General features: G+C 36.3%; 2 protein-coding genes across 2 annotated transcripts; one reads left to right on the forward strand and one right to left on the reverse strand.

Annotated features, from left to right (window-relative positions):
• Positions 1 to 29: 29 nt before the first annotated feature.
• Positions 30 to 6,149, forward strand: LOC147759357 (uncharacterized). The gene is made up of 6 exons (XM_086997996.1): positions 30 to 224; positions 484 to 563; positions 1,220 to 1,337; positions 1,740 to 1,801; positions 2,055 to 2,212; positions 3,429 to 6,149. Exons 5-6 carry the CDS (start codon positions 2,130 to 2,132, stop codon positions 3,697 to 3,699), a joined length of 354 nt encoding a protein of 117 aa, XP_086854122.1. The 5' UTR covers positions 30 to 224; positions 484 to 563; positions 1,220 to 1,337; positions 1,740 to 1,801; positions 2,055 to 2,129; the 3' UTR covers positions 3,700 to 6,149.
• A 97-nt stretch (positions 6,150 to 6,246) lies between these two features.
• LOC106160284 (uncharacterized) lies at positions 6,247 to 12,730 on the reverse strand. Its single transcript, XM_013536834.2, has 8 exons — positions 11,786 to 12,730; positions 11,322 to 11,592; positions 11,028 to 11,159; positions 10,294 to 10,428; positions 9,995 to 10,141; positions 9,342 to 9,714; positions 8,891 to 9,078; positions 6,247 to 8,593 (listed from the first exon to the last, which is right to left on the reverse strand). Exons 1-8 carry the CDS (start codon positions 12,053 to 12,055, stop codon positions 8,208 to 8,210), a joined length of 1,902 nt encoding a protein of 633 aa, XP_013392288.2. The 5' UTR covers positions 12,056 to 12,730; the 3' UTR covers positions 6,247 to 8,207.
• Positions 12,731 to 12,802: the final 72 nt, after the last annotated feature.

Genomic DNA, 12,802 nt, shown 5'->3' on the forward strand with positions numbered 1-12,802 from the left:
TGTGCATGTTTGGACCAAAGTATAAATTGTATGAAAATGTTAAGATTTAATGGTATTAAATGGTGTATTGCAGTGTGATTGTTCGAAAACATATTCTGTGGTAAAATAAATCGTTTGATTTTTTTCCTTGCAGATTCTTGTAAGGCAATAATGCCCGAGTCAGGTAGAGATCGAGACCGTCGCCATAGGCGACATGTGTCCAAACAGGACGACATTTGGACTTTGTAAGTCGACAATAGTGACATTCTAAGCACATGATTCACAATTTTGTTATTGGTGTAGAGATATTTAGTTTATACAGTTTCATACAAGGTACCATAGCTATCAAGTGTTTATAGTACATGTATATATGAAACATTGTTTATTAATCGGTCCATCCTTTTTATAACAAAAATTTTAAAAAAATGTTATATAAAATCAATGCCTTTGAGTCATGTGGAATTGATTAATAACCATTTTACATTTTGTCTTGATTCCTGGCAGGCTTCCTTACATTGTACCAGAAGAGCACATCTCTTTCATTGCTGACATGAAGAAAGAGTTTGAAAACTGTGCAAAAAAAGGTAAAAATAAAAACAATGACACACACGCACACACACACACGCACTGTTCAACAAATTCACATCTTTTCTGTTTAAATTTCTTTGCTCTCTTCAGTACTTTGCTTTGTCTATTTTCAAATCCTGCTTGTTTGCTTTTGTTTCCTTTAAAAAATCACTTTCCACTGTTCTTTACCCTTCTGTGCATTGCTCTTTTTCTTTATTATTATTATTATTATTATTATTTGTTTATTTATTTATTTATTTAGCCTTTCTGTTTGTCATTTTCTGTTCTTTCTGTTACTTTCTCACCAAAACAGACCAAACAGTGTCAAGCACTAAGCTGCCAGAGGTAGCAAAATTCCCTCAGCTTACAGGAAAACCAGCAGCTAATAACACTGCTTCATACACCAAAACTCCTTTTCCTGTGAGTGGATTAACTGGGAATATTCTTTATAGTAGTATTTTCGTGGATTGGTTTATAGAATTTAAACAAAAATACAATTTTAACTCTAATTCAATAAAGATAGAAATAAAAAGATAGCCACTGAAATTCAGTTAAAAAAAAAAAGAAAAAAGAGAACATTTGTTCCATTTAAAGAGAATTTATGATAAGGTGTTGTTAAGGTGCCATTTTTAATTGGCCTTTATTAATATTTGCATTTTGTTCACATTAACAGGATACCCACGGACCTGAAGTTAAATGGAAAGGTGGTCATCAAATTGCCACTGTGACCTACCAGAAGGGAACTGCTGCCGCAGAGGTCATCCACCTCAAATCAAGGATTCCAGGGCAAAGTATGTGGAAAGATGTATCTATATATACCATATTGGTTTAACAGCATGTTCCATTCTTCTGTTTGAAGAACATTGTTGATGTGGAGCCTTAATTTTTTCTTAGGGTGTGTTTAAAATGAAACTATAGTTCAATGTAGAACAATTCAACTCTGCGTGAACGCTCCCTGAATGCAAACATTTCGCCAGAATAACACTTCTCCCTCTGGCATTAAGTAGGACAGGGGCTGTAGCAACAGTCTGAAGGTTCAATACATGCAAAGCTGGCATTTATACTAGTTATATCAGAGTCATTTAACCTGATTGTATTCAGCCAGAGTCCCTGAGGGTTCAACTGGAACAACCATCCTAAACACACCCTTAGTTTGAGGAAACACCGATTTCATTTTTATCTTTCTGATCTAGGTAACCCCTTGATCAAAGCTGGTTTCACCCCAGTCAATGCCCCGACTGGCACCACTTCAGTGGTAAGAATTTTCATTTGTTGATTTAGCTCATCCTTTTTTAACTTTAATGTTTGTAATTTGTTAAATGTATGTACAGGGTTAGTAATCTAATGCAGTCATTCCTTTTGGTGAAAAAATTCTCATAATTTGTGATAGTTTACAGTTGCATTTTCTTTCAACAATAAAATAAAGCAGAAGAACATAAGAACAAAAACATATAATAGAAGAAGAAGACAAACTAAATTTAAAACTGAGAAATCCACACTTTCCTCAGGGCCTGCACCTGCCACACCCCCCTGCAGGCAGACCAGCACATGGTCAGAGACACACTCCACTGAGAAGAGCCAGCATGCCCCAACCGAGGCTTCCTGAACCAGCACCAATTACCTTGAGAGGACATGGCTATGTGGCAGCTTCACTGATTCAGATGGGGTAATTACTTGTGTACTGGTTGTAAACCACATTTCAAGAAGTCTGCCATTAATGTCTGAGTTATTCACACAAGTTTTGGTTTCTTATGATAACCTATTATTAGCAATGCTTATAAGGCTTAGGTTATCATCTGATGATCATAATGGTTATTATCAAAGTCAGAAAGGGTACTTGCTTGCATATCACTAAATTTGTCAGCCCAGGTTTTCTAAGGTCTTAGGGCGCATTCCCATAGATTTTAGATCGATCTCTCCCCATGGAGAGTCTCACTAGATTACTGTCAGATAATTCGGTTAAATGTCTGTCCTGCCTACTACAAGCTATAAGGGGGTAATTAACTTTCGTGCCCACTTGGCTGACAGCTATTTAGCGTGAACCCCCAGGAAGTTAGGTCGATCTAGTTGGATCGATCTAATCTCTGGGAAGGGGTCTAAGCTTTTAACATAAGTTGTTTCCTCTGATGATCTTTGGAGACAGAAATGTAACAAGAGGGAATGAAGACAGGTTGTACTGTATTCTTTATTTGTCCCTGAATCAACAAACAACCGTGAAACTAAAGGGAAAACAAAAAACAATAATAAATAAATAAATAATAAATATTTCATAAAGCAATCTCATCAAACCAAATTTAAATATTATTATACAATTTCCACACAATTGTTTATAAAAGGTAGTCAATTCCTCGTTAACACAAAGCTACATACTTGTCATTTCATAAATTTGCTTGCTTTTGATAACACATTATATTGCTAACACTATTGTAACACTATTGTAAGACCAAACAATTACTAGTAGCAACTACAGTACATTCTCTACTTTTAAACATACACTTTTAATGTAACAATAAAGTGTGAACAACATAACTTTTAAACAATAACAAAAATGGCATATGCTTACTTTTTGGCTATCTTCTAAGATCTCCTAAGCTAAGGTCATGCCTGTTTCACTACTTTCAAATGTCTGCCAAATTCAGCACAGAAAATGCTAGCAGGTCACATGGACCACTTCTAACTTATGCAAATCATAAGTGGACAGCCAGACTGAGATTGTGCTAGTTGTGCTTCTAGTACTGCCTGTGCAATCACTGCAACTACAATCTTTTATCATTGACTTCCCTTAGCATTGCTGTCTTGTCCCAAATTTCTTAGGTCAAATCCTTTCAGGGAAGCACGATTTCTTTCCGAGTTCATAAATGTGCACTCTTATTTAATTTCAGAAACTTTATCCCCGCCCCTCCTCCTACTGCCAAACTGGCCCCCCTGAGTCAGAGTCCACTACCAACCATGACTAAGGACAAGGCTGAGGATCTCAAACTTCCAGCCATTGATATACATGGCCAGGGCCTAACAGCTAAACCTCGGGCCAGCAAGAGGAATGGAGGTGTTGAGCATTTGGTCACAACTGTTAAGAGCCATCCTCTCAGACAGATCAGGCGCCAGACCAAAAGCAGATGCCAGGCCAAAGACAGTGCTCACAGCAACAACTAAAAGACACGTGTAGTGTGTTTGCTTTTCTGCAAATGCCATCCAGTAGAGAAGCAGTGTATATGGTTTTCTTTTTCTTCATCCTAAAGTATATCATTCTATTTGCTTCCTCATAACCAAAATTCAGAAATTCAAAAACCTTCAGGGAATTAATATTTGCTCTGTTGTTACTTATAAATTCACCGCTTATTTACCGAGTACTCAGTTGTGCTACAATAGTGAGTCAGTTATTCTAGTTATTTTACTCTGTGATATCACATCAGCAAATCAGCAAAATATAGGGTATTTATATTCTGTGTAAGACAAACAGTTCATATATTATATTTTACACTTACATGCTACAGAATTTAACTTTGATTTGTTTCATTGGTTGTATTTGGTCTAGATCTGTTAAGTTTTAGTTTTAGAGCAACAGCTTTTCAATCAAATTACATTTTATTATGCCCAAAAGATAAATTAATACTACGCACTATTTTCTGTGATAGAAATGAGATGTCTTTTCTGGCATCTAAGATAATTTTGTTAAAAACCTTTCAAATTATCCATGCCATCTCTCTCGGCAAAGTATTGTTATTTTGTTTAGTGAAATGACGTTAGTGTTAGAAAAGAGACGCCTCTGGTGTCTAAGATATTTTTGTTTAAAATCTTTCAAATTTTTCATGTCACCTTTCTCGGCAAAGTCCTGTTATTTAGTTTTGCTAAAATCAAGTGTTAAGAATGAGGTGTTTTTTCTGGCATCTTGGATATTATTGCTTAAAATTTTTCAAATTTTTCATGTCACCTTTCTCGGCAAAGTAGCTATTTTGCTTGCTAAATTTCGTGAGTGTTAGAAAAGAGATGCCTTTTCTAGTGTCTAAGATTTTTTTGTTTAAAATCTTTTAAATTATTCATGTCACATTTCTCGGCAAAATACTGTTATTTAGTTTTACTAAATTGCGTAAGTGTTACAAACGAGACGCCTTTTCTGGTATCTGAGATATATATATTTTTAAATCTTTTAAATTATTCATGTCACCTTTCTCGGCAAAGTACTGTTATTTAGTTTTGCTAAATTGCGTAAGTGTTACAAACGAGATGCCTTTTGTGGTACCTGAGGTATTTTTGTTTAAAATCTTTTAAATTATTCATGTCACATTTCTCGGCAAAGTACTATTATATTATTTTGTTTGCTAAATGGCGTAAGTGTTAGAAACGAGACGCCTTTTCTGGTATCTGAGATATATATTTTTTTTAATATTCAGATTATTCATGTCACCTTTCTTGGCAAATTACTGTTATTTTGTTTGATAAATTACTTAAGTGTTAGTTGATTTAATGATCTTGCGAACCATTGAAAATAACTGAACTAGTATGACCTAGAATATCTTGTAGCCAGTTAGTTCTGGGTGTCATTGTACTGAAAACATGTAAAACGCATTGTATTGTCTGTGAATACTGTACGTCAACCGGGCATGTAACCAAAAATCTGTCCTTGTATTCACTTTAGTTGATCCTTAAGTTGTACAAATTCGGAAAATTTATGGCATTTCAAGACGTTAAATTGGATTTTACCTCGTTAAGCAACTTGCCATTCCAAGCGCGGGGGCACCATTGAGAATAATGCGCTCTTTAAAATGTCAAAACGGGGTGGAAGCAATCCTTGTGGCGTCTGTTGTCGACTACCAGGTCGCTGTAAGTGGAGGTGTGAAGAGTCGAGGTTTGATCACGGCGTCGTGGCTCGCGCTTGGCGACCTCTTCAAGCGACCCAGGCGCTGTTCCGGTCGAGGACTGTCTTGTATGCCGGACCATGGAAGTCTTATACAGGCTGTCCTCGTGGTGTGACGGCACTGGGTTGTTCAGCTTTGCTGACACTGGGGTGTCCTAGCTTGTGGACACTTTGTTGTTGAGGTCAAAGAGTAACAATGTGTGAGAATTTTGGCCCGGATCATCGAGATTTGCACGTGACTTGGGAAAGGCGGCAGCGCTGCCGGGAGAACCGAGATTCTGTGGCGATGTTTTTTTAGAGAACGTTTGCATCTTTGGAGCATCTGCTGCTTGTAGTGACATTTGGCTTGGCGGGGGAAAGTCTAGTTTTGCGAAATGAGATATAATTTCATGAATTTTACATCTTACATTTTTTGGCATTGTATTTCAATAAAATCACTGATCTTACTCATTTGAAATTTGTGTTTAAAATTATGATTTGAAGCACCACAAAATGCATGCAAATCAAGCTATTTTGTCAGTCCACAATGGAAGCTTATGACCAAAATTTTAAGGTGAAACTGAAAAATTACATCTTTTTACATCTAAAATACATCGTGACTTTTAATCACAAGTAATCAAATTTTGTTTATATTTGATCTCTATCTTTATCACGTACTCCGTCATTCAAAGTTTTACTGGCAAAATTGCAAAATTTTCAAAACTTTTTGTTATTAAAGCAAGAGTGATCAAAGTCTCGCAACATTGCCTTTAAAAGCAAACCCCTCTTCGTTGTTTGTCGATATATTCATTTCTTTAAGTTGGCTTTTCAAAGTTATCGAGCTTGAAAAAATTCAAAAAACGAAATTGATATTTATGGCATAATGTTTATTCGTATGCTATAAATATGTCTCCGCATACTGACAAGTACAGACCAAATACTGGTCCTTATTCTACATATTGTATGACATCATACAGAGAAATATGTATATTCAAATACATATGTATAGAAATGCACACATATGGTTCATTGTGATACAGTGCATACACTGTAAAGTATAGTTACGCATGTGAGTAATCATTTGTATGAAAATATAGATCTATGCGACATTTAAAATATACTTTGACATGGAGATGGGTATCTCTAAACAGACTGTTCAGGAATCCTAAACAATTTCAAAAATACTTAGCTTTGTACAATTGACTCACATTTTCTACGAAACGACAAATTAAAAATAATCCTTACTCTTTTTTTTTTTTTTTTTTTTTTTTTTTTTTTTTTTTTGACTGCCTAGTGCAATTTTGACAATGTATACTGCTGGTTTCACTGTCTATGTATTGCACCGTCCATCAGTGTGTAAAATCTATCATTTCTTATGCGTAAACTTTCTAAATCAAAATCAAAGCAGTGCATGATCCTAATACGCATTTTGTAGTACAATGGAAAAACAAATTTTGTGCATATAACCATTAATATCATCACTAAACATATCACTAAACAGACCGTTCAGTGATCCTAAAAAAAATTTAAATACCTAGACTTGTACAACTGACTCACATTTCATACATATCGACCAATTTTCGAAGATCACTTTTTTTATCTGTATTTGATTGTCTAGTGCAATTTGACGAAGCATACTGCAGGCTTCACTGTCTATGTAATCATTTCTTATGCGTAAACTTTCTAAAACAAAATCAAAGCAGTGCATGATCCTAATACGCATTTTGTACTACAATGGTTAAAAAACAAAATTTGGCATATAACCATTAATATGAATCATCATTAAACAGACTGTTCAGTGATACTAAAAAAAATTAAATACTTAGACTTTTAGAATTGACTCACATTTTCTACATACCGACCAATTTAAAATTTTTTTTATTATTTTTTTTTCATTTGTAATTGACTGTCTTGCGCAATTTTGACGATGTATACTGCTGGCTTCACCGTCTATGTAATATTTTTCTAAAAGTCACATTAACATAAAATTGACTTTGTAACAGATATATATGTATATGTATTGCACCGTCCATCAGTGTGTAGAATCCATCATTTCTTATGCGTAAACTTTCTAAAATAAAATCAAAACAGAGCATGATCCTAATACGCATTTTGTAGTACAATGGAAAAACAAAATTTGACATATAACCATTAATATATGGATCATCACTGACCAGGCTGCTCAGTGATCCTAAAAAAATTAAAAATGCGTAGACTTGTTCAATTGTCTCACATTTACTACATACCGACCTATTTAAGAAAATCCTAATCCTTTTTTTTTTTTTTTTCATTTGTAATTGACTGTCTAGTGCAATTTTGACGATATATATACTGCTGGATTCACCGTCTATGTAATCTTTTCTAAAAGTCACATTTACATAAAATTGACCTTGTAACAAATATATATGTATAGATATTGCACAGTCCATAGGTGTGTAAAATCCATCATTTCTTATGCGTAAACTTTCTAAAATAAAATCAAAGCAGAGCATGATCCTAATACGCATTTTACAGTACAATGGAAAAATAAAATTTGACATCTAACCATTGATATGTGAATTATCACTATGATCTTTTACACTGAGAGCATTCACATGGAAAACTCAATACTAGATATGTACCTATAAATATGTGAATAATCTTTTACATGGTGAGCGTCCATGCAGATAACGGTACACAGAAACCCCATGCTTTCAGTTCTTAAGTCGAAGAACCCATGCAGATGGAAACAATGATCGTGAGGGTTGTTTTAAAAATTAAAAGAATTTTAGATATACAAATGACAAACCGGCCAACTCTCAGTGGTAGACGCAATGTATACTCCAGTTCATGCACTACGAGAGTTGTGAAATTCAACGGCAAATCCACTGTCCAAAACCTGCATGGTATTCCTGCCAACGCATTCAAGTCCAACAAAGTCTCTAACGACAGATGCGCTGCTGTTTCCGCTTGTAGTAACAAAGCCGCCGGCACACCGAGACTCCTGCATAGCAACATTCCTCCTACTCCTATATCTATGTCTTCGGCGACGACTGTGACTAGGGACTCGCGGATGTTCCTCCTCAACGAAGAAACTTCTCAATTTAAACATGATGAAGTCCCAAATTTTTCCCAATGTTTCCTCTTTCCCTGTGTCTATGTAGTCACTCACAAGTTTGTGCAGTCTGCGATACTGCAGGGCCCGGGTGCAAGGTCCGTATGGAATAGGGCCGTCTGAAATTTAATACAAAACGTGAACTATTTTTTTATCAGATTTACACTGTAGTGAATTATATTGTGTTGTTAATTAGAAAAATGCACTGCAGCGAAAAAAAATTTCAAAAAAGGCCTACAGGAAAAAACTTGAAGTCTAAACGAAAGTTGTTTTTTTATTTAAATTTAAAAAATGTCAACACAAAGAATATATGACACAGACCATTCATTATATTTATCATTTATCAATTCCCAAGAATTTTTTTAAATTAATGATATAAAAGAATCGAACTCGACACACAGATAACTTAGGCCTACCATAATATGTAACATCCCTGTGGCAAGCTTGGGGCAGCAACAGTTTTATCAGGCGTTTCTGAGTCCGATGCACCCTCTGGCCAACATTCATCTCTTTCAATGCGCAGAAAATTTCTTCCCTGCGGGATAGTTCTTCCTGTAGCTTGGACAGAGCGATGAGACTTGTGTCGCCTTCCTCCAAGTATTGGCTGAAACAGAGAAGCACTTGGAATAAACGCTATGTTTGTCCCCTGAGATTGAGAATATACCAGTGAACGGGTCTACCGTCCGGAAATAATCAGTAAGTAAATTACTTTTACGTTTAGATGAAATAGCACGAGTCCCACTCAACCCCTGCCTCAGACCCGTAACATTTTCCCCAAATTGCCGACAACATTACCCGGAGTGACTTCAAATAAGCCTCGAGAAAAAAAAGCATTTTGTGCATCACACTCTCAAAGAAAAACCTCACCTGTACCAACGTGACCCTTCAACCTCGGGCATCAAATGAAACCAAGCATTTTTCTGAACCATCCTCTTTACCGCCATCTGGCGGATCAAGATATCCGCCCCGTAGGTCCACAACTGATTCATCCAACACACCACTTCCTCCTTGGCTCTACCAGGGTCCCACAGAGCACCGTAAGGACTCTGGCGATAATGCAAGTCCCAGAGAAAAGAGGTGTACAATGTCTGCACTTCGTAATACCGCTGTCCAAGTGACTCGTAGTGCTCTAGTGAGTCCAAGTCGTACTCGTTGAACAAGCACCACGATTTGTACTGTTGGTCCACAACGCTGTATAAGTCGGCACAGTTGTTCATGTACCTCAATACGCTGTCGAGGTCTGAAAAAGACGTATCGGGTAATATGTATTGTTCAATCGCAGTGGCTTTTGACAAACTTCGCCAAATACATAATCAATTCAATTCAATTCAAATCAATTCAATTCAATGCAATTTTTACTCACACCTGAAGTTTTGTCGTATCAGCATTTAATTTACGAAGGTATTCCTTGAAAATAACATAACAACAAAAATACAATAAATAAATAAATAAATAAATAAATAAATAAATAAATACAATAAATAAACAGCTAAATAAATAACAATTATTTCTATTTTTACCGAATTCTCCACTTCGAATCTTGGCCTTGTTTGTCATCAAGAATGGGTGGGTTTTGAATAAGTGATCCATTAGCATATCCACGATGGGCCCCTGTCCCAGGTTCAATTCTTCGGCCATATCGTACAGTTCGTCGACCTCGTCTCCATCTTTAACAAAACAAGACAATTAAATCAAAATCAAAACAAATAAGAGACACCTCTTCAGGAAAAATCTAGCATTTCTAATAATTGAAACAGAAGTGTTAAATTGATTTCAGAAACAATCAATCAATCTTTAAAGGAGGAGTGTTTGTTGTTACCTAATATTTGAACGTCACGTATGGCCTTAAATATGGGTGTGTCAGCCGACCTGTGACCCTCCAACAGTCGAGCCAGTGTCCTTATTTCTACTGTCTGTACGCAAGCATCGTAAAGAGCTTCTATTATGATGTAATCTGTAATAGTAAAGATGTTCTTTTTAAGATATAATACAAAATTCTTAACTTATCACATTACACATTACAGGTACACAGTACAGAATTTTCCCCGCGAAAAACGAACTTACATAATTTTACTGGGGAAAATGGTGATTTCCTTTGTGCCATCAACATTTGCTCCTTTTCATTCGCCATGACTTTCAGATTCTGCACGCTTTAAAACTGTGTCAAAATGGTTGACAGGAGGAGAGATACATCGGGAAGTGGTAATTTGATTTTTCTCTTTGCGACATGAAATCATGGCATATACGTTAATATCTTATTTAAGGGGGTTTACTCGTCCCCAGATTCGTTAAAATGGTTTATGTATTTCACTTGAGTTCAAAAGCCCACACTTCACCACTTGAATAAAGAAATTTGAGAAAAATGTACGATGAAATTGGAAGATGAATGTACACATTGCTTCTATATATCAGACATACATATAATTATTTTCATGTCCTAAAATCACTAGGCATAGCGATCATTTTTTAAAAAACACTTTGGTATTTAGCCTAAATCATATCCCCACATCGATGTATTCACAGAACGAGTTCGTATTAAGGTAAGCTACTCACTATCTGTTAAGCATTCCATGTAATAGTCGTAAAACTTGACATCACAACCGGGGCGGTTCATTCGCTGCCGGTGCAGGGACAGTAGACCACCCCAACTGAGGTCCATGTCTTCTATCGAAGATTCATCTTGATCTAGAATACAAAGATCATAAAGTTTTGATGATGTGCATAAGACATACGTTTTACTTTTACTTGTTTTTTTTTTCAATCAAAATAATGGGCCCATAAGTAAAACTCCGCTTTGTTAGAATATCTTAAATCAACATGGATCTGGGCGAATAAACATATATTTACCTTGGAAATAATGCAGCGGAAAGTTGAATAGCTTCAACATTTGGGAGAAAAGGAACTGTTTGCCTCGCTGCCAGTAGGGGTCTTTAGCATCCAGTGCGTACAGACACGTGATAACCTCTGGATCTCCCGCCATTAACCCTTGGTACTCCTTCTCGTAGATCAGACCTTTTATGTACTGCAGTTTGTACAGCAGCGCTGACACCATCTTGGGAGCCAGTGCAGGGTCTGGGATTCTCATGAGATATTTACCAAACCCGAAGTCATACACGTTCTGGAAGTGGTAATTTAAGTTTTGACTTACACGCCATGAAATGCCTCTGGATTTTTTTTTTCAAAAAAGCACCGATAATCGCGGAAAACTGAATGTATCATAAAAAAATGAAACGTATGTTAAAATTCGTTTGTTTTGAATAGAGAATAGATGCATTGATGTATTATAGTTATCGACTAATACATGGTCTTACCTCAACGTGTCGCTTCCAAAAGTATGGATCACGGCACAATGCTTGGAACGTCTTACATGTGCGGGAAAATTGAACAAAGCTCTTGGTGTCAAGATGCTGAACAATTTGCTCCATGAGCTCTGGAGGCAGACTTGTAAGTTGACATGGCGGCTCCTCCTCAGCCTCCAAATATTCAAGACATTTTGTCTTTTTCCAGTGTGGAATAGGATCATTCGTGTGTCTGATCCTCTTCTTCGCATGTCCACTGAACGAATTCTCTCTGGTAGTCATGGCTACTTCACTAATATCAAATAAAATTGCTGAAATTTGCGCGAGAAATAATCCTCGTGACCAAGTCAATATTCTGCTTGGGCGTTTAATTGCCTAGCAACGCTTTCCTTGGCAGCGTTACGTCATAATGCGCGCGTGATCAAACATTGGTTGTGACGTCTGCGACGTCATTTGGCTGTGCGACGTCAACTTCTTTGATAACACAAGTCAGAAAAAGTGGAAATTGGCATAGGCTATTGGATGTAGATCAAGTTCTCTGTTCTGAATGATTTATTTCAATGTCAAAGAGTCATAAATGCACATTCTTCTCCGCTTTAATTTTTAACTCGAAGAGATCTTGGTTTATACACCTCATTAATACAATTTTAAGAGATTTTTAATAGGTTGTTGTTCATCCATATGGTGAGACTTTTTTCAGTTTTCTATCATCAGTTGGCTGATGTGACAGTTGCACTTTGGTGCACGTCATCGGTATTAAAACATGACTCTGCTTTCAATTAAGGGTAATTTAATTTCAGTCATATGAATAAAATACACATTCGGAAACTAATGAGACTTTACAAAAATAGGCTTAGAAGGGAGCAGATTTCACATTGTTCTAGAAACTAGAATAAGCCTAAATAGACCTACACTGTTTTTGCTTCAACGCTATTTTTGCTTTATTTTGCCCCCCCCCCCTCCCCCCCAATCCATAGCCTATGGCATCAAAACGGTACAGGCTAATATTCACTTTTATAGTAGTAACCT

Source organism: Lingula anatina, chromosome 10 (genome assembly GCF_051362555.1).
Source record: "Lingula anatina isolate TDL-2025a chromosome 10, LinAna3.0, whole genome shotgun sequence".
NCBI lineage: Eukaryota > Metazoa > Brachiopoda > Lingulata > Lingulida > Lingulidae > Lingula > Lingula anatina.